At 49.3% G+C, this 21,105-nt stretch overlaps 2 protein-coding genes across 2 annotated transcripts in view; one reads left to right on the top strand and one right to left on the bottom strand.

Moving 5' to 3' along the window:
* The window catches only part of GABRD (gamma-aminobutyric acid type A receptor subunit delta), a 42,793-nt gene extending 37,855 nt beyond the window's left edge, over positions 1-4,938 (bottom strand). The window contains exon 1 of the mRNA XM_066637399.1: positions 4,874-4,938. Coding sequence (XP_066493496.1) covers positions 4,874-4,938 — 65 coding nt within the window. The remainder of the gene's footprint in view (positions 1-4,873) is intronic.
* CFAP74 (cilia and flagella associated protein 74) overlaps positions 4,937-21,105 on the top strand; it is a 123,123-nt gene continuing 106,954 nt past the window's right edge. Inside the window, 1 exon segment of the mRNA XM_066637397.1 lies at positions 4,937-5,081. Within this exon segment, the coding sequence (XP_066493494.1) occupies positions 4,937-5,081 (145 nt within the window).

The raw sequence follows: 21,105 nt of genomic DNA, 5'->3' as shown, positions 1-21,105 counted from the left end.
AACAAACCTTCCCCCAAACTCCTGTGGTACACCTGCGGACCATTTTTCTGATCTCAGAAGCTAAGCAGGGTCAAGCCTGGTTAGTACTTGGATGGGAGACCACCTGGGAATACTGGGTGCTGTAGGCTTATATCATAGTCTTTCGAGACTGAAGGTTGCCAACCATTTTTGTGATTGAAAATCACTAGAGCAGAAACCATTTTTCCGGCCTCAAAATGGTAGTTAATCAGCTCAGCACAGCCAGGAAGACCACTTGACCAGCAGATCCTCTTGTCATGAATGGACAGTCACTGAGGGTTCAATCACAGAGTCCTTTCACCCAACTCTTCACTACTGTTCTTTGTTGTTGTTTTTTCTACCCCCATGTATCCAATATACCTGCCAAATGAGTCTGATGCTTCTTACAACTGATGAAGTGGTTCTCAAGCCTCAAAAGCTTCCACTGAAATAAACCAGTTTGCCTTGAGGGTGCTAACAGGGCTCTTGGTTGAAAATGGGGAGGAAGTCCCCCCCACCCTACCAGCACAAAACTTGCACATTGTTCTTGATCTACCAGCCAAGAGGATTGACACAGCAGAGAACAGCACAATGCGCTCTGGAGGGTCAGGGAGTGCAGCGACGTTTGGCTTTTTGGCCCGATCAAAGTCATGTATTTAAAGTCACGCGATTTTCTTGTTCACCCACAGCTTCACATCGTGAAAAGTGACAACGAAACATTTTCCCAGTAAGCGAATGCAGATGCTAAGTCCAAAATATATCCCCCACCCACCCCAAAAAGTGTGGCGTTTAATGCCAGTTCAACATCATCAGGGAGTCCCCCACTTTCCTCCTTTTTCTTGTAGCCTGGAAATGAAAATAAAATAAAACCCCAAGCTGTATATTAATATCGCAATCATCTTCCGTGGTGGTGGTGAGATCTGGGAGGCTGTTTTTAGTGCTGAGAGATGCGCTGACACCCCCTCCCAAATTTCATTGCATAATCAAACCTCTCTCTGCCTCCAGATCTTCCTAGTGTAAGAATAGATACACAAAGCTGTTGCCTAGTTAACAGCTTCTGAAGAGACGCAACCAACCAGTAACCGAATCAGGGGAAAAATATAGGGGGGTATAAGTTTGCGTGTATATATATGCATGTATATATTGGGGGCAAAGACAGGGTAAAGTATATTGCAAGGGGGCAAACTTTGTTACATACCTTACATTTCTGAAAGTAAAATAACGGTCCATTTCAGATTAATGGCCTATCCTAAACAGAAATGGAAGCATGGCCACGGCGAATATATATAGTATATTGATGCCAAAGAGGCAAAAAAGGAAGGCCCATAGCCAGGGAGACAGACCAGGGACAGACTGCACTCGCTCCCAGTGTGGAAGGGATTGTCACTCCCGAATTGGCCTTTTCAGCCACACTAGACGCTGTTCCAGAACCACCATTCAGAGCGCGATACCAGAGTCTTTCGAGACTGAAGGTTGCCAACAGTATTGATGCCATATGTCTATCATTATACACACATTATAAACATACAGTCTATTGACTGAACAATGCTAATGAAGAAAAGAACTCTAAGGAAGTTATCAAATTCATAAGGGTCCAGGCCTGTGGGGAAAGAATAGAAGGCAGGGGCCCCAAGTTTTATGGGGAGGCATTTGTCTCCCTCTTCTCCTCGGGTCATCCATTTATGCAGCTAACAACACAGGCCAACACACATTTTGCTTTCTTAAACGTTATACCAATTTCTGGGTATATTTGGGGTGCTGATTCCAGAAAATGGCATCCGTTTTGCCCTATCACATCTAGGTTTGGGAGATATAGTCTAGCCTCATTAGTGAATGGTTCAAGCAGCTTCCTCACGAGGAAGCTATAGTGTAGGCTTCCTCATGAGGAAGCTGCTTGAACCCTTCACTAATGAGGCTATACTATATCTCCCAAACTAGACGTGATAGGGCAAAACGGATGCCATTTTGGGAATCGGCACCCCAAATTCATATCAAACCACCATAACGTTTGGGAAAAAACTTTTCTGACCCTCAATTTTGTAGGCCTGTGGAATTAGAGGCAAAGGACCTTGCACATGTATATTCCTGCATGCCTATTACTGCTAGCTGAGGCCCTTCCTCACCTCAGGGGCAGATCACGTGCTTTGTAAGCCCGGTCCCAGGTTCAAGCCCTGGCAGAATTTCCAGCTAGGTCTTGGAATGACCCCTGTGGAACCCTTCAGGGGTGCTGCCATTCATTGTCAAGAACAATGACCCAAGCGGACCAAGGATCTGACTCTCTTCGACAGCTTCCTCCATTACAAACCCAAGAGGCAAACTGATCCACTGTAATGTCCAAACAGCCAGGGAACAGTCAGGTGAAGGCTACAGTCTCATACACATTTACCTGGGAGTAAGTTCCACTGAAATAAACAGAACTTCTGAGCAGACTTGCATAGGCTTGTGCTGTACGTAAAGTTCAGGCCATCATGAATGCAACTCATCCTACATGCTGCTTTAAATAAAATACATGACTTGTACAACAACTGTGTCTCGCTGAAAGCTCCAATCACAAAAAGAAAGATATTTTTGCAACAGAACAGCCCAACATTGAAACAGCGAAGGACGTGGGTATTACTACTCTTTTTTATTTACTTACATTTTTCACCTTTTTATATTGCCCTCCCTTCAAGGAGCTCAGGGTGGCATAAAAGCCAGGGTAGTGTACATAGTTCTTTCTCTCCTTTTGTCTTCACAACAACCCTGTGAGGTAGGTGAGGTTGAGAGACAGAGACTGGCCCAAGGTCACCCAAGTAGCTTCGTGGCTTAGCAGGGATTGGAACCTGGATCTTCCAGCCCCATTTCATTCAGTGGGGGCTTGTTCCCAGGAAAATGTTGCATCTTAGGTGCACAGGTTGCCTGTCATCATTTGGCACCTGATCACTAGAGATAGAGATCACCAGGGAATGGCCTGATCAAATGCAGGAGAAGCAAACCTCACTAAATTTCATTGGGACTTATTTCCAGACAATGTTGCATAGCATTTTGCCCTTAAAAGCAGGCCCAGTTCTCCTTTGGCACCTGACCACTCAGGAATATAAGGAGGGCCTGATTCTTTGCACATTTACTCAGAAGTCCCAGGGATGTTACTCTCAAGAAAGTATTGTACCTAAGGCACGAGTCCCCTGTTCTCTTTGGCCCTGATCAGGGGAGCAACAGAGAAGCTAAGGGGAAAACAGTGAAGTTTGGAGAAAAAATCCTTGCTGTATCTGCACCCACTTTCAAGTGATATCCATCGCTCAGCTGAGCCCTCTAAGTGATGTGCCAATGTGGGGCACATAGGGTGTCTCCGTATATGCAAGGTTCTCTCTGTCCAATCCCCTGTGCATCTATAGATCATTGGCAGCACTAAAAAAAATATGGGAGGGGGACCAAATAAGAGGTAAAAGTGCAGGGGGGGGGCAAACTTTACCCTATGTTATTTCCATAAGAAAAAGAACAGCGTACTGTATGTCACAATAATGGTCCCATCTTATAGGCATAAGCCCAGGGAAGCTCTTCATATGTACACATGTACAATATGCTTTTAAAAATACATACATTGATCGATCATAAGAAAAGCACTTGCTCGGAGAATGTGAAAAGTGCCTTTCCTTCAGGGGAACACAGTGGTCCAGAAATGGATGCTGTTTGCCTGGGGAAGGTTGCGTGCCTCCTTGCCCGCCATCCTTCTGACCAGAGAAAGGGGACAGCCACCAATGACCAATGGCAGGTTTCAAACTGGGAGTTGAGACTCCTTGACTGCCGAGAGCAAGGCTGAAATGCCAGAGCATAAGCTCCATTGGGTTCAGTGGAAAGTACTTCTGGGTAAATACGCCAAGAGAACCACAGGGATCTTCTCCCCACAGCCCAGCATTTTCCCCCTGCAAAGTAGGGACTGCTGATGGACAGGTCTAAACAGGAGATGCGCCAGCCAGCCAACCAAATCCACGCAGAAGGAATGGGGTGTGCTGTACATGACTTGGGAGGAAGCCCAGCTGACTTCAGAGAGACCATAGGCACAAGATCAGGCTCAGAGGATCTGTGGCTGCCACACTTACCTGAGAGTAAGCCCCATTAACTATCACGGGACTTACTTCTGAGTAGATGTGCATGGGATGATGCTGTAGGAGATGCAGAGAGAGAGAGAGAACTACTAGCCAGGTCTGAAACTGTACCCTCTTCATCCCCAGCCTTTATGTCTCCCTCTCAGTGGCGTAGCTAGAGGGGGTGCAAAGCGCTTAGTTTTCCAGGGAGCCTCACCGCAGCGTGCAAGCGGCCCCCTCCCCTTCAGAACGTGCGCCTTCGTTTCCTCCCCCGGCCGGAATGGCTCCAAAGGGGAGGGCAGCTTACACGCTGCGGTGAGGCTCCCTGCAAAACTTAGCGCTTGGCACCCCCTCTAGCTACGCCACTGGATCTGGACGCCCCAGGACGAGCTGAGAGTTTGCAGCGGGCTAAACAGAAGAACGTCATTGGGGGGGGGGGGGTCAGAGAAGTGCCACAGCTGCCTGCTCACTCCGGGAGAAACAGCCTCAACCTAGGGGTGTCTACTCAGAAGTAAGTGCCAATGACCTCAACGGGACTTGCTCCCAGGGAAGTGCGCGTGGCGAGGGTGATAGCCCAAGTTCCCTCTGTTCAGCGGGGCTTCCCCCACACAGCCTGGCCGCCTGTGCACACTTGCGCACAGCCGGTGCACACTCTTGTGCACGCTTGTGCACAGCCTGGCCGCTTGCGCACACTTACTCCGGAGCGAGCCCTACTGGGTCCCCAGGGGGCTTATTCCGAAGTACGTCCTTCTCTGCGCTGCGGGTCTGCTCCGAAGCACCTTCCCCCCCCCCCCGGGGTGTCCCCCACTCACCTGGTCCAGGTGTGGCGCTGGGTGAAGAGCAGCAGCGAGGACAGGAGCCGGAGCAGGAGGGCCATGGCGGGGGTTGGCGGCGCCCTTCAGACGAGCTGCGGAGCCCCCCTCGGGGGCAGGGGGCCGCGGCTCCTGCGGGGCTGGCTGCGCGGCGAGGGGGCCATCGCGGAGCGCCCCGCGTCCCCTGCGGCGCTCAGCGGGGAGGGGGGTCCATGGCTGCAGCCCGCCCCGGGGTAGTGGAGCTGCCCCGGGGAAGGCGCAGCCGCGCTGCTCCCCCTCTCTCCCGAGGAAAGCTCTCCCAGCCCCGGCCAGAGGCAGCCTCCGAGAGCGCGGCAGGAGGAAGAGTCTGCACCGCTTCGGATCGGGGATGACACCCGCTCTCTGCCTGCCTGCGAGATGACTGGGAGGAGGAGGCGGACAGTGCTGGGGAGGGGCGGGCTCAAAACACCCCCCCCCCAGGCGAGTTCCCTGGAACAACCTGTCAGTCGCACGAGTGGTGGGTAGCTCGCTCTGCTCCCATAAGAACATAAGAACAGCCCCACCGGATCAGGCCACAGGCCCATCTAGTCCAGCTTCCTGGATCTCACAGCGGCCCACCAAATGCCCCAGGGAGCGCACCAGACAACAAGAGACCTCCTCCTGGTGCCCTCCCTTGCATCTGACATAGCCCATTTCTAAAATCAGGAGGTGGCACATACGCATCATGGCTTGTAACCCGTAATGGATTTTTCCTCCAGAAACTTGTCCAATCCCTTTTTAAAGGCGTCCAGGCTGGACACCAGCACCACATCCTGTGGCAAGGAGTTCCACAGACCGACCACACGCTGAGTAAAGAAATATTTTCTTTTGTCTGTCCTAACCCGCCCAACACTCAATTTTAGTGGATGTCCCCTGGTTCTGGTGTTATGTGAGAGTGTAAAGAGCATCTCCCTATCCACTCTGTCCATCCCCTGCATAATTTTGTATGTCTCAATCATGTCCCCCCTCAGGTGCCTCTTTTCTAGGCTGAAGAGGCCCAAACGCTGTAGCCTTTCCTCATAAGGAAGGTGCCCCAGCCCAGTAATCATCTTAGTCATGTCTTTTGCACCTTTTCCATTTCCACAATGTCTTTTTTGAGACGCGGCGACCAGAACTGGACACAATACTCCAGGTGTGGCCTTACCATAGATTTGTACAACGGCATTATAATACTAGCCATTTTGTTCTCAATACCCTTCCTAATGATCCCAAGCATAGAATTGGCCTTCTTCACTGCCGCCGCACATTGGGTCGACACTTTCATCGACCTGTCCACCACCACCCCAAGACAGCTCAGAACCCATCAGCCTATATGTGAAGTTTTGATTTTTTGCCCCAATGTGCATGACTTTACACTTACTGACATTGAAGCGCATCTGCCATTTTGCTGCCCATTCTGCCAGTCTGGAGAGATCCTTCTGGAGTTCCTCACAATTACTTCTGGTCTTCACCACTTGGAAAAGTTTGGTGTCATCTGAAAAATTAGCCACTTCACTGCTCAACCCTGTGTCCATGTCATTTATGAAGAGGTTGAAAAGCACCGGTCCCAGGACAGATCCTTGGGGCACACCGCTTTTCACCTCTCTCCATTGTGAAAATTGCCCATTGACACCCACTCTCTGCTTCCTGGCCTCCAACCAGTTCTCAATCCACGAGAGGACCTGTCCTCTAATTCCCTGACTGTGGAGTTTTTCAGTAGCCTTTGGTGAGGGACTGTGTCGAACGCCTTCTGAAAGTCCAGATATATAATGTCCACGGGTTCTCCCACATCCACATGCCTGTTGACCTTTTCAAAGAATTCTATAAGATTCGTGAGGCAAGACTTACCCTTACAGAAGTCATGCTGACTCTCCCTCAGCAAGACCTGTTTGTCTATGTGTTTTGAGATCCTATCTTTGGTGAGGCATTCCACCATCTTACCCGGTATGGATGTTAGGCTGACCGGCCTATAGTTTCCCGGGTCCCCCCTCTTTCCCTTTTTAAAAATAGGCGTGACATTTGCTATCCTCCAATCCTCTGGCACTGTGGCTCTTTTGAGGGACAAGTTGCATATTTTAGTCAAGAGATCTGCAACTTCATTCTTCAATTCCTTAATAACTCTTGGGTGGATGCCATCAGGGCCCGGTGACTTATTGATCTTTAATTTATCAATGAGGTCTGAAACATCTTCTCTTTTAACCTCTATCTGACTTAACTCCTCGGTCAGGTTCCGGCAGCGGTATCTGCCTGAGGTCTTCTGCCGTGAAGACAGATGCAAAGAACTCATTTAATTTATCTGCCATCTTTAAGTCTCCTTTTATCTCCCCTTTCCCTCCCTCACCATCCAGAGGGCCAACCACTTCTCTGGCGGGTTTCCTGCTTCTAACATATTTGAAGAAGCTTTTATTATTCCCCTTAATGTTGCTGGCCATGCATTCCTCATAGTCTCGCTTGGCCTCCCCTATCACCTTCTTACATTTCTTTTGCCACAGTTTATGTTCCTTTTTATTCTCCTCATTAGGGCAAGACTTCCATTTACGGAAGGAAGCTTCCTTGCCCTTCACAGCCTCTCTAACTTGACTCATTAGCCATGCGGGCACCCTCCTGGATTTAGTGGAACCCTTCTTTCTTTGTGGTATACACCTCTGCTGGGCCTCTATTACTGTTGTTTTAAGCAGCCTCCATGCACTCTGGAGAGATTGGACTCTTTTTACCTTCCCTTTCAACCTCCTTCTAACCAGCCTCCTCATTTGAGGGAAGTCCGCCCGTCGGAAGTTAAGGGTTTTTGTTAGAGATTTGCCTGGTATTCTTCCCCCAACATGCACGTCAAAACGGATCGCAGCATGATCACTGTTCCCCAATGGCTCAGTAACGTTTACATCTCTAACCAGGTCCTGCGTACCACACAATATTAAATCCAGAGTCACCTGTCCTCTGGTGGGCTCCGTGACTAAGCTGATCTAAGCCACAGTAATTTAGCATGTCAAGAAATCCGGTTTCCTTATCGTGACCAGAACACAAATTGACCCAGTCAATATGAGGATAATTGAAGTCCCCCATGATTACAACCCTGTCCCTCCTTGTCACCTCCCTGATCTGTTTCCTCATTTCAAGGTCCCCATCAGATTTCTGGTCTGGAGGACGATAGCACGCCCCCAGTATTACATCGCTGCACAAGCCTGGTAATTTAACCCACAGAGATTCTACGGTGCAGTTGGACCCACCTTCAATCTCTACTTTGCTGGATTCTATCCCTTCCTTAACATAAAGGGCCACCCCACCTCCAACACACCCTTGCCTGTCCCTCCTGTAGAGTTTATAGTCCGGGATTGCGGTATCCCACTGATTCTCCGCATTCCACCAGGTTTCCGTTATGCCCACTATGTCAATGTTTTCCCTTGTCACCAGACATTCCAGTTCTCCCACCTTTGCTTGTAGACTTCGGGCATTCGCATAAAAGCATTTATACACGGAATGCCCCAGGATGGGCTGCTTATTCGCTCCTTTGTCCCCGCATCCTCTCATTGTGCCAAACCATCTATCACATCCCATCTCCCTACCTTTCCCAATTTCTTCTCCTACCCTGCCTTTGTCTTGTTGTTCTCTAACCTCCCCATCCTCATCCCATAGGGATGAGGAGTCCCGAACCGGATGCCCCTCGGCTCCTGTCGGCCTTCCCCCAGGGATCAGTTTAAAAGCTGCTCTGCCACCTTTTTAATGTTATGCGCCAGCAGTCTGGTTCCATTCTGGTTCAAATGGAGCCCGTCCCTCTTGTACAGGCCCCGCTTGTCCCAAAACGTTCCCCAGTGCCTAACGAATCTAAACCCCTCCTCCCTACACCACCGTCTCATCCACGCATTGAGACCCCTGATCTCCGCCTGCCTAGCTGGCCCTGCGCGTGGAACAGGTAGCACTTCAGAGAACGCTACCTTTGAGGTCCTGGCTTTCAGCTTCCTGCCTAAAAGCCTAAATTTGGCCTCCAGGACCTCCCAGCTACACTTGCCCACGTCGTTGGTGCCGACATGCACCACAGCCACTACCTCTCCCCCAGCACTGTCTACCAGCCTGTCTAGACGAGAAGTGATGTCCGCAACCTTCGCACCAGGCAGGCAAGTCACCATGCGGTCCTCACATCCGTCGCAAACCCCCCTCTCTATGTTTCTAATAATTGAACCCCCCACTACAAGAAGCCCCCGACCCCCCTCCCGCTGAGTAGTATCCTGAGTGCGTTCGGATAAGGGCCCATCCCCTGGAGAAGGGGTCCCCCCTAGGGGATTGTTTCCCTCCTCTCCAGGATGACGTCCTCCAGCCCCGAGACTTCCCACCCGGGTAGCTGAGGAGCTGCACGCCTGAGGTTGGGACGAAGCCTGATCGTCCCCGAAAGTCTCCCCACGGTCCTCCTCTGCCTGCCTGCGCTTCTCCAGGTCGGCGACCAAGGCTTCAAGGGAGCGGACGCGTTCCCTGAGACCCTGGAGCTCCTTGCACCGAGGACACACCCATGACTTATGCCCCATCCCCGCGCCCAGGGATGATGCCAGGATCCGGGGAGGCAGGTGAGGCAGTGCCTCCCCAGCGGAGTCCTTCGAAAAGCACCGCCTGCTATGGGAGGTACTCAAGCACTCCTAACCCACACATGTGGGTTGGGAGTGCTTGAGCACCTCCCATAGCGGCAGCGCTCTTGTGGGGAGGCACTGCCTCACCTGCCTCCCCACCCGCGCACAGCAGGTGCTTGAGCCCCTCGGCGGCGGTGCTTTTCGAAGGACTCTGGTGGGGAGGCTCTGCCTCACCTGCCTCCCTACCCACACACAGCAGGTGTTTGAGCCCTTCCCACAGCAGTGGCACTTTTTGAAGGACTCCAGTGAGGAGGCACTGCCTCCCCTGCCTCCCCACCCACATATGGCGGGTGCTTGAGCCTCTCCTACAGCAGCAGCACTTTTCGAAGGACTCTGGTGGGGAGGCACTGCCTCACCTGCCTCCCCACCCATGCACAGCGGGTGCTTCAGCCCTTCCCACAGCAGTGGCACTTTTTGAAGGACTCCAGTGAGGAGGCACTGCCTCACCTGCCTCCCCACCCACACATGGCGGGTGCTTGAGCCTCTCCTACAGCAGCAGCACTTTTCGAAGGACTCTGGTGGGGAGGCACTGCCTCACCTGCCTCCCCACCCACGCACAGCAGGTGCTTCAGTGCCTCCCACAGCGGCAGCACTTTTCAAAGGACTCCAGTAGGGAGGCACTGCCTCACCTGCTTCCCCACACACTGCACATCCCTGACTCTGTCACAGCCAGGGCTTTTTTTTGTAATGGAACGCACCGGAATGGCGTTCCGGCACCTTTTTTCCCCCCTCCTCTCTGCCCCCACCTTTTTTCCCCTCTGCCTGCACCACCCTGCCCCTTTTTTTCCCTCCTCCTTGCCCCCACCTTTTTTCCCCTGCCTGCACCACCCCGCCCTGCATTGCTGGCTAGGGAGGGATTCGAACCTCCAACCTTGTGCTCCACAGCCCAGCACTCTCTCCATTGGGCTATAGGAAAGCCTATTATCAAAGTGTTCAGAACTAATATATAAGGTCTTCAGCCCAGCTGGTGGCTATCAGTGCCTCAAGTATTAGTTCCAAACACTTTGAGCCTAAGAGCTCTGGTGGCTCAGTGGTGAAACTGTAGGTCAAAGTTCAGTCCCAGGCAGGCTCTTTTTTGACCTTTTTTTTTTTTTAAGTTCCAGTTAGGACTTAACCCACAGTTAAGCTCCTGGAGTGAGCCCCCTGCTGGAGGCTGTGGGTTAAGTCCTACCTGGGACTTTAAAAAAAAAAAGTTCAAAAAAGAGCCTGCCTGGGACTGAACTTTGAGGAGTTTTGCAGCCTCAACTGGCCCCCCTTTTGGCAACTAGCAACCAACCTTTATATTTTGCAGCCATGGAGCACCTTCCCACCTAAAAAAAATATATATATATATATATTATTCCTCAGTAGGATTTGAACCCCAAGCCTCTGGCTTCACGGATCTACAGTTTAGCCACTAAGCCACCAGAGCTCTTAGGCTCAAAGTGTTTGGAACTAACACTTGAGGTACTGATGGCCACCAGCTGGGCTCAAGACCTTATATATTTGTTCTGAACACTTTAACTACTGTATAGGCTTTCCTATAGCCCAATGGAGAGAGTTTCCTATAGCCCAATGGAGCACCTCCCCACCTAAAAAAATGGGGTGTTTCACTCCAGCTGTGGCAGGAGTGCTTTTGCTATCAGGGAGCTCACACGGGATGGACGTGTGTGCGCGCGTGCATGCGCGCATGTATAAAAAATGGTTTATAAATAAATAAATAAATAAATAAATAAATAAATAAATAAATAGTTGTGAGTTCCTGCACCTATTTTTTTTTTACAAAAAAAAGCACTGGTCACAGCCAATGCTGGGGGGTCTTTCTGCCAGATCTCATGGTATCACCTATGATCTTGCTGGCCAGGTCATTTAGTTCTTTCTTTTCTTTCCTCTCTTTTTTATAACCAATTAGCTCATCAGAAGATCCGCTGGGCAGAGGGGGTTGTTGGGTCACCAGCGGGGGCCAGCTAGATGTCTCCAGGAAGCACAAGGCTTCCTGCTTGTCCTGCCCACAAGCAGGGCAAGAAGGTCAGACCGTTCCTTTGCCGTTGCCCCCTCCTAGTATTCCGAGGTAGACTTCCTATGCACATAGAGTCTCCTGTACTATTTTGTGGCTAAAGAACTGCCTTGCTGGACCAGGCCAAAGACTCATCTGGCCCCACTTCCTGTTTCCCACAGTGGCCCATCTAGTCCAGCATCCTGTTCCCCAGAGTGGCTTGCTGACCAGCTGCCTCTGGAAAGCCCACAAGCAAGACCTGAGGGTGCATCCTTTTCCTCCCATCGCTGCCCTGCAATAGGTGTTTACAGATAGACTGCTCCTGAACCTGGAGGTGGGTGGCACATAACCTTCATGACTGGTAGCTATGGCTAGACCTGTCCTCCATGGACGTATCACCAGTGGTGTAGTTAGAAGGGATGCAAAGCATTAAGTTTTGCAGGGAGCCACACCACAGCATGCAAGTGGCCCCTCCCACCCACCCCGGTGGAGCCTTTCAGAGCATTCACCTCGTTTTCTCCCCCCCTGCCCAGAATGGCTCCAAAGGAGAGGGGCCCCTTGTCTGATCCCCTTTTCAAACCATCCAAGCTGGCGGCCATCGACATCCTCTTGTGGCAACACATTCCAGCTCTACAACATCCTTTTTTGAGAAGGCAAGAGCAGAAGCTTATATTTCATGCGTGGCTGCAGCACCAAAGAGTATCATGACTTTAGCAAACTTGCAGTTTCATTTCAGCCTCTCGTCTAATAATCCTTTGTGTGGCATTAGCCTCTTCCGCAGCTGAGTCAATAACATCTTTGCTGAGTTCTCCACTGCAACCCCCAGATTTTCAGGTTAGTCACCACCAGCACAGAGACCCCATTAGTGTTTCTGTGATTCTTCTAAGCAAATTCCATTGAAATGAGTGGGACTTGCATCTAGAATCATAGAATTGGAAAGGTCCTTTGAGGCCATCTAATTCAACCTCCTGCTTGAAGCAGGGAAACCCTCTCTAGAGCATCTCCAAACGGTACTTGTCAAGGTACTTGAAGACCCCAAGTGAGGGAGAGCCTACTACTTTCCTCTGCAATCAGTTTCATTGCTGAACCACTCTTACTGCTATGACATTAATCCTAACAGTGCATCAAAATCTCCCCTCCTGCAACTTAAGATAGTTAGAGAGTGGGCTGCACAGCTACTCTTACTGCAAGGACACTCCTTTTGAAAGGTCCTATTGAAGAGAGTGGGACTCATTGCACATGGCTTCCCCCAGCACTAGGCAGCTGGGTGCTGCAAGTGTGTTCCACCGAGCTCCTTCACTATGTTTTGAATCCCCTGCTAGATCAAATTTTGTCACTCAGTGATGAAATGCATGCTTTGCATATAGGTTCAGTCCCTGGCTGGCTGCGTCTCCAGGTAGGGCAGGGAGAAAATTTCTGCCTGAAACCCTGGAGTGCTTCTTCCAGTCAGTGATGACAATACTGAGCTAGACCGGCACGGTTCTGGCTCAAAAGGTTTTCTATATTCTCTTGTAACTAAACTTAAATAAGTATAACTGATGTGGTGTGCCCCAAGGATCTGTCCTGGGACCAGTGCTTTTCAACCTCTTCATAAATGACCTGGAGACAGGGGTGAGCAGTGAGGCAGCCAAGTTTGCAGACGACACCAAACTTTTCTGAGTGGTGAAGACCAGAAGTGTTTGTGAGGAGCTTCAGATCTCTCCAGACTGGCAGAATGGGCAGCAAAATGGCAGATGCGCTTCAATAGTAAGTGTAATGCACATTGGGGCAAAAAGTCAAAACTTCACATATAGGCTGATGGGTAAGTGTAATGTAAGTGTAATAGTGTAATAGTAAGTGTCATGTGTAAAAAAGTGTAATAGTAAGTGTAATGCACATTGGGGCAAAAAATCAAAACTTCACATATAGGCTGATGGGTTCTGAGCTGTCTGTGACAGATCAGGAGAGAGATCTTGGGGTGGTGGTGGACAGGTCGATGAAAGTGTCGACCCAATGTGCGGCGGCAGTGAAGAAGGCCAATTCTATGCCTGGGATCATTAGAAAAGGTATGGAGAACAAAACGGCTAGTATTATAATGCCGTTGTACAAATCTATGGTAAGGCCACACCTGGAGTATTGTGTCCAGTTCTGGTCGCCGCATCTCAAAAAAGACATAGTGGAAATGGAAAAGGTGCAAAAGAGAGCGACTAAAATGATTACTGGGCTGGGGCACTTTCCTTATGAGGAAAGGCTACGGCGTTTTGGGGCTCTTCAGCCTAGAAAAGAGGCACCTGAGAGGGGACATGATTGAGACATACAAAATTATGCAGGGGATGGACACAGTGGATAGAGAGATGCTCTTTACACTCTCACATAACACCAGAACCAGGGGTCATCCACTAAAATTGAGTGTTGGGAGAGTTAGAACAGACAAAAGAAAATATTTCTTTACTCAGCGTGTGGTTGGTCTGTTGAACTCCTTGCCACAGGATGTGGTGACGGCATCTGGCCTGGACGCCTTTAAAAGGGGATGGGACAAGTTTCTGGAGGAAAAATCCATTACCGGTTACAAACCATGATGTGTATGTGCAACCTCCTGATTTCAGAAATGGGCTATATAAGAATGCCAGATGCAAGGGAGGGCACCAGAATGAGGTCTCTTGTTATCTGGTGTGCTCCCTGGGGCATTTGGTGGGCCGCTGTGAGATACAGGAAGCTGGACTAGATGGGCCTATGGCCTGATCCGTTGGGCTATTCTTATGTTCTTATGTAATTGCATGTTCTTTCTCTGTCTACTCCTCTCTGTCACCCAGTGCAGGAAACCAGTGTGTCACCCCCATGATGGACCTCTTCCCATGTAGTGGGTGGGCCCCAGGTGGTGGCCAAGGTGTTGCACTATCGCCCCGCCCCCAAAGGTTTTTTGGCTATAACTTTTGATAGAATAAAGCAGTGGTTCTCAAGCTTTTAGCACTGGGACCCACTTTTTAGAATGAGAATCTGTCAGGACCCACCGGAAGTGATGTCATGACTGGAAGTTACATCATCATGCAGGGAATTTTTGACGATCCTAGGCTGCAATCCTACCCACACTTACCCAGGAGTAAGTCCCATTCACTATCATTGTTAAAAGCATATACAGAGTAACCGGTTAAAAGTACAAATCTGTAACATTTCCCCAGTGCAATCACATGCCACGGTAGCATCAAGTCTAGTATATTAAAATATTGAAATGAATAGGGACCCACTTGAAACTGGCTCCTGACCCATCTAGTGGCTCCTGACCCACTGTTTGAGAAACACTGGAATAGCGATACTTCAACACAGTTTGTTTCATTGCATTCTGCCTGAAATTACACGTCAAATTAAATATATAACATGATGGTATTATTCAAAAATACCAAGATTTTAAAAATTTTGGCCAGTAGTGGTGTCAGGTCCCCTCCCATGCATGTCACTGGGTGTGGCCCGCACCCTCCACACCCTCTAAGGACACCACTGTTTAAAGCAACAACTTGAGGCTGGATAATTTGTCCACCTTTGACCCCTCCAGGCTTGGTTCATTCTGCAATTGCTCTTATCCAAAAGGAGAGTGTTTAAAACTTAAACTCCCAAACTGTGGTACTGATCATTAGGCAGAAGATGCCATTACTGTCACTTAGAATTTATTTTCCAAGAAAATGAAAAGAGGGAGAAAAGGCACAGGGGGAAAAATTGCTTTATTTTCAGGCTCTTCTCCCTCTTTATTTGCTGGTTTTGAAAGCTGATATCCAAAATAGCTAAGCAAAAGGGAGAGATATGGCAGACCCTGCAGAAGGTTGGACTCAGGAATCCCTGGAAACATCCTCTTGGGAGATGTAAATCTGTCCCGGGAAAGATATGTCAGCCCCTTAGGACAGCGTGCAAAGTTCCCTTGCAGAGCAAAATCACCAGCTTTGCAAGGTCTCATGGAAGTCCCAGATCCCTGTCGCTGCTACTTAATTTATAGATCTGACGCTCAGTTAAAGAAACCTGAGTTGATTGCTCATGAGACTTCCAACCGATTCATCTGTTTTACATTGTGTGCGTTTGCATAGGAATAAAACTAGCATTTTGCAGTCAAGCGCATCCTTCCTAGGTCTTCCGATGAGGCATGTATACACTGCAGGTTTGCAGGGGGCTACAGCTGGAACTCAGTCACACAGACTTATAACTCCCTTGGTACGTGGAATTTTTCTAGCAGACTTCTTCAGTGCAGGACTTTGCAAACATCTTTTCCTGCAAGTACTATTTTTCCACAGGCGTACTACTTTTTGAGGGTGCCAGGCTGGCAGCAGAGATGGCAGTTGTGTCTTGGAGCTAGTGGAGGTACATGCCATGCAGGGGGGCCCCCTGCTCCCCCCTCCCAACTTGAGAGCAAAACAGAGGTGAACACCAAGTGTTCTGTGCCATGTGGTTCCCTCAGCAATGAAGCCAAGTTCCATCTGCTATGCTGTGAAGTATCCCTTCTGGCGGAAAAGCACTGTCAGTGTGATCCCTTCTTAGGATTTTAGAAATGGGCTATGTCAGAAGGCCAGATGCAAGGGAGGGCACCAGGATGAGGTCTCTTGTTATCTGGTGTACTCCTTGGGGCATTTGGTGGGCCGTTGTGAGGTACAGGAAGCTGGACTAGATGGGCCTCTGGCCTGATGCAGTGGGGCTGTTCTTATGCTCTTAACTACAATTCCCAGGAGGCCTTGCAGGTCTCTTGTTATCTGGTGTGCTCCCTGGGGCATTTGGTGGGCCGCTGTGAGATCCAGGAAGCTGGACTAGATGGGCCTATGGCCTGATCCAGTGGGGCTGTTCTTATGTTCTTAACTACAATTCCCAGGAAGCCTTGCAGGTCTCTTGTTATCTGGTGTGCTCCCTGGGGCATTTGGTGGGCCGCTGTGAGATACAGGAAGCTGGACTAGATGGGCCTATGTCCTGATCCAGTGGGGCTGTTCTTATGTTCTTAACTACAATTCCCAGGAAGCCTTGCAGGTCTCTTGTTATCTGGTGTGCTCCCTGGGGCATTTGGTGGGCCGCTGTGAGATACAGGAAGCTGGACTAGATGGGCCTATGGCCTGATGCAGTGGGGCTGTTCTTATGCTCTTAACTACAATTCCCAGGAAGCCTTGCAGGTCTCTTGTTATCTGGTGTGCTCCCTGGGGCATTTGGTGGGCCGCTGTGAGATACAGGAAGCTGGACTAGATGGGCCTCTGGCCTGATCCAGTGGGGCTGTTCTTATGTTCTTAACTACAATTCCCAGGAAGCCTTGCAGGTCTCTTGTTATCTGGTGTGCTCCCTGGGGCATTTGGTGGGCCGCTGTGAGATACAGGAAGCTGGACTAGATGGGCCTATGTCCTGATCCAGTGGGGCTGTTCTTATGTTCTTAACTACAATTCCCAGGAAGCCTTGCAGGTCTCTTGTTATCTGGTGTGCTCTCTGGGGCATTTGGTGGGCCGCTGTGAGATACAGGAAGCTGGACTAGATGGGCCTGATCCAGTGGGGCTGTTCTTATGTTCTTAACTACAATTCCCAGGAAGCCTTGCAGGTCTCTTGTTATCTGGTGTGCTCTCTGGGGCATTTGGTGGGCCGCTGTGAGATACAGGAAGCTGGACTAGATGGGCCTGATCCAGTGGGGCTGTTCTTATGTGCATACTAGCAGTTCTTTTATGGGAAGACAAGTGAGCACCAGCCCACAGTTCGAGTATTATTGTGATGGAAGAGTATTCAGTGTTGGTCTGCTTACTGCATTCATATGCCACCAAAGGCCCAACCCTATTCAGCACTGGCACAGCAAGTCTGCACAGCCCATGCTGTATCAAGTGCTGAAATGGAGCGGGCCAGAGGTCTCCTTGGAGTAAGGGAACATTTTTTCCCTTACCCCATGTCAAGCTCCAGCCTGCCCAGTGGGGCTACTTGGATCTGTGCCAGCAAAATTGCTGGGGCAACTCCAGGTAGCAACTTCTGTGTAGGACTTTCAACCCCAAGGAGGGGGTTAGGATACAGTAGAGGCCTCCTCTGCCATCCCTGCCCCCTTCCCACCCTTCCCTGCCCTGAAACACCCCTTCCAGCCCCATTCTGTCCTCCCCCACCCCTGTGCCGTCCAGCAGTACCTTACCTGCTCCATCAGGTGTAGCATCTGGATTCAGTGCCAGCAGGATAGAAAAGGGCTTCCCACTGGTGCTCCCTACTCTAAAGTCATTGCAAACATGCATTATGGCAGCTTTGTGACGACCCTGCACCAGCACTCCACTCCACTTGGACTGGGCCATGACTCTTCCTCCAAGGAAATTGGTTGGGGGATCCTGTTCCTTTAAGCAAGTTCCATGGCTGAATGGGCTGTTTTGGTTTTATTTTTTAAAGAAAGTATCATTATAAACCATTTGCAACCAAGTTGTTCATGGAAACTAAAAGCAAGTCCAAGTCAAAACCAAATTATAAACAACAAATCTGAAACCAAAGAACAGGTTTGCGTCTACATGTTACCCCATTAAATTTGATGGGGTATCCAAAGTGAAAGATGCAATGTCTGTGCTTTTTGAGAAGTGAATGGCCTGCTTCTCAGAGTGAGCGGGAAGCAGCTCAGTGCAGTGGTGTCAGTTTGGAGGGAGACAGTGGTGACAAACTCAGGGTGAAAGGCACCCCAAATCCACTGCCCCCTCACGATCTGCCTCTTTGCAATCTGCCGTGGATGCATCCCACATCAGGACCAGCACTGCTCCTCCACTTCACTCTGGCCAAGACTGGATCTTCTCCCCTCTCGTTTTTCAAGGGTTGTGCCATACCCAGGCCCCACCATGGAACTTTCACCTTTTGGGACTCATCCAACTTGGCATCCCTAACTAAAACCATGCATAGGATTTTAAAGGTGTAGCTCACCAGGGAACTGCATCTAACAATTCTCTCCACCTGAGAAAACAATCTCCATAAGGATGAGAATTGTTAAGACAGAGTGTGATGCTTTTAATCCTTCATGTTTCTTTCTTTTCTCTCTCTCTCTCTCTTTCTTTTTTTAAAAATTGTACCTGCATTGTTTTTAGGTCCCCTAATGGATCACATCCAAAGAATGACAGGTGATTTCATTGCCATCTGCCAGGCAAGCAGGGTTTAATTGTCTCATGCAATCTCCAGAGGCAATAAATAAATAAGACAACCCCTCCCCTCCCCCCATGGCACTGCATAGATAATTAGTTTCACTCTCTTCCATGAACTCCACATGAACATCTAAGGAAAAACTGGGGGGGGGGGGGCATCTTCAGGTGCTTCCAAGCATATAATGTGTGCTTGTTCCTATTCTTAGGAGAGATGGAGAGCTGGATGTTATCCATAAGCATCTCTCGTTATGGGTCCCGTTAGGGAGAAGGGCGGGATAAAAATAAAGTTTTATTATTATTATTATTATTATGCTTGGCCAAAACATATTATCAGTACTCAAAGGTTCATTGGCAATTCAATACAAAAGGCACACGTACCCATTCAAAACAATTGATACTGTTCCATAATACGCGTGCAAGGGGACCATGTCAATGTTAAATAGCTTTGGGGATAATGTAGAACCAAGCCCATCCCAGCCAGGATATCACGATTGATGGTACTGAATGCTAGTGTGAGGCAAACCAGTGAGAATGCACTCCCCCCATCCATTTCCATGCGCTCCAGGCCCCAAGTGTCGAGAAAGTCTAGAGTTGTGCTGTGACTCCAGATTTTCATAGGTCTTTGTGTTTTTCACATAGAATTAAAAAAATATAAAGTCACCGTTCACTTCTGGAATGTGTGGATTATTCTCACGGGGGCTGATAGGGGGCTATGGATTGTTGGCTGCAGAACCGTGTGCTGCTGGTTTTTACCGCAGTTTCTTGAACACTCACATGGAATCCCACTGCGTTCAGTGAGGTATGTGCCCAAGGAAGGGCGCAGCACCAAGACCGCACACACATTTTTAAAAGTAACACATGACTGATACATTGGAGTTAAATACAGTGAGGCGGACAGCTCTCATGTGTGATTTTAGATATCTGTTCAATATATAAAAAGCACTGCTACTTACAGATATATAAGTTGTGTGTGTGTGTGTGTGTGTGTGTGTGTGTTTGCCTTTTAGCGTTTCCAAGGTGACAGCTACTCATATAAGCTCAAAATTTCCATCCCTGAAAAAAGAAGGGAGTGCCATAAGGAAGCATGCCAGCCTATCTTACCCACCCACCCCCCAGGTGGGTCAAAATAGCAGTGGACAGTCTCTCTTTTCCAACTGCCTTCTACAGAATGGACCACACTTCCTGAAATTTCTGTACACCCCTAGATACTGTTGGCATGACATGGTGAATCATGAGTAAAAGAGGATCTGGAAGGCTCCAGAGAGTCTTTTTTTTTTTTTTTTTTTGGTAAAAATAGCTTATTAAAAAAGCAAAAAAATCTCTTTCACTGGTGTCTTACAAAACCAGCAGATTAGGTGAAGCATTAATGCTTCCGATGGCTCGTGATGCCAGGAGATAAAACACAGCTGCGAACAATTGTACAGTATGAAGAAAAACATGATTTGCAGATTATACGTACTTAGCTCAGCCCTTCCTTCCCCAACACGTTATTCATACGGAGGATGGTGGCTAAGAAGAGTCTGTAGTACAATTTATAGATTGGAGCCGTTCCAAAGTACTGAAAACAGCTGATCTACGAAAGGCTTGTGTGAGAGTTGGCACGGTGCTCTAGGGGAGGGTTGCCAACTGCCAAAAATGACCTTGTTTCTGTTGCTTCTTGCTTTCAGCTCAGGCGGACGGCTGGCACAGATAATAAGTAAGGGTTGGGCTGCTGCTTGACTCCAGCCCTTTAGCACCGGGCTCCTTCATTGCTAGATCTCCACCACCTCTCTTCCCCCCCCCCAATCCTTCAAGGGTTGACAGTCTTGCAGCATCACCAAACCCCACGTTGTGACATTGCCAGCCTTTGAAACCTCAAGTTTTGGGATGCATCTGAACTGCCAAACCCAGCTACAATTATGGCCATGGCATGGCCATGTGTGCATGAACGCAACAGAAGTCAGCCAGGTTGGGCACTGGCAGAGTGCCCATTAATGCCCCAGGGCCTGCCTGGCTGACCTAGGAAGTCCCCCGCACCACACATTACAGCAGTGAAGTGACACGCTCAGCCAAGGGCATTAGTTCATCTCTGCCTATTTCCAGGTAGTTTGCTAGGCCTCTGGGGTTGCTAGTCTTCCTCCTTCCTCACCTGTCCCAGATAACCGGGTTGTCCTTCAGCCTGCCCACTTGCCCACCAAGGCCACCACTGCCGGAGGCAAGCAGATATGTGGAGGGAAGCCGAAAAGGGAGGTAAAGGGAAGTCACTTCCCTGCAGGTGCGCAAGGGAAGAAAATCTTTGGGGGGTCCCCTATGCATGCATGGGGAGGGGATCTTCAAAGTCAAGTGCCCCCTGTACTTTAGGCTGGTGCCATCTGGTGCAAGCCATGCATTGAGCATCTTTATTAAAATGAGTGCTCCACTTTTCTAGCAAATTCACAAAGCAACAATCACAATCAAAACAAAAAGACAGAAGCCAGAGCCTCATTGGGTTAGCAGTTCAGCCAAGAGCTCAAGGGTATTTTCCTTACAGGACTCTTGTCAGCACTCCAGCAGGATACGATACGTGAACCACTTACTCAGAAATGACCACAA

Source organism: Tiliqua scincoides, chromosome 9, assembly GCF_035046505.1.
Source record: "Tiliqua scincoides isolate rTilSci1 chromosome 9, rTilSci1.hap2, whole genome shotgun sequence".
NCBI classification, from domain to species: domain Eukaryota; kingdom Metazoa; phylum Chordata; class Lepidosauria; order Squamata; family Scincidae; genus Tiliqua; species Tiliqua scincoides.
The sequence above is the reverse complement of the archived record's forward strand: the minus strand, read 5'-3'. Positions and strand labels throughout refer to the sequence as shown.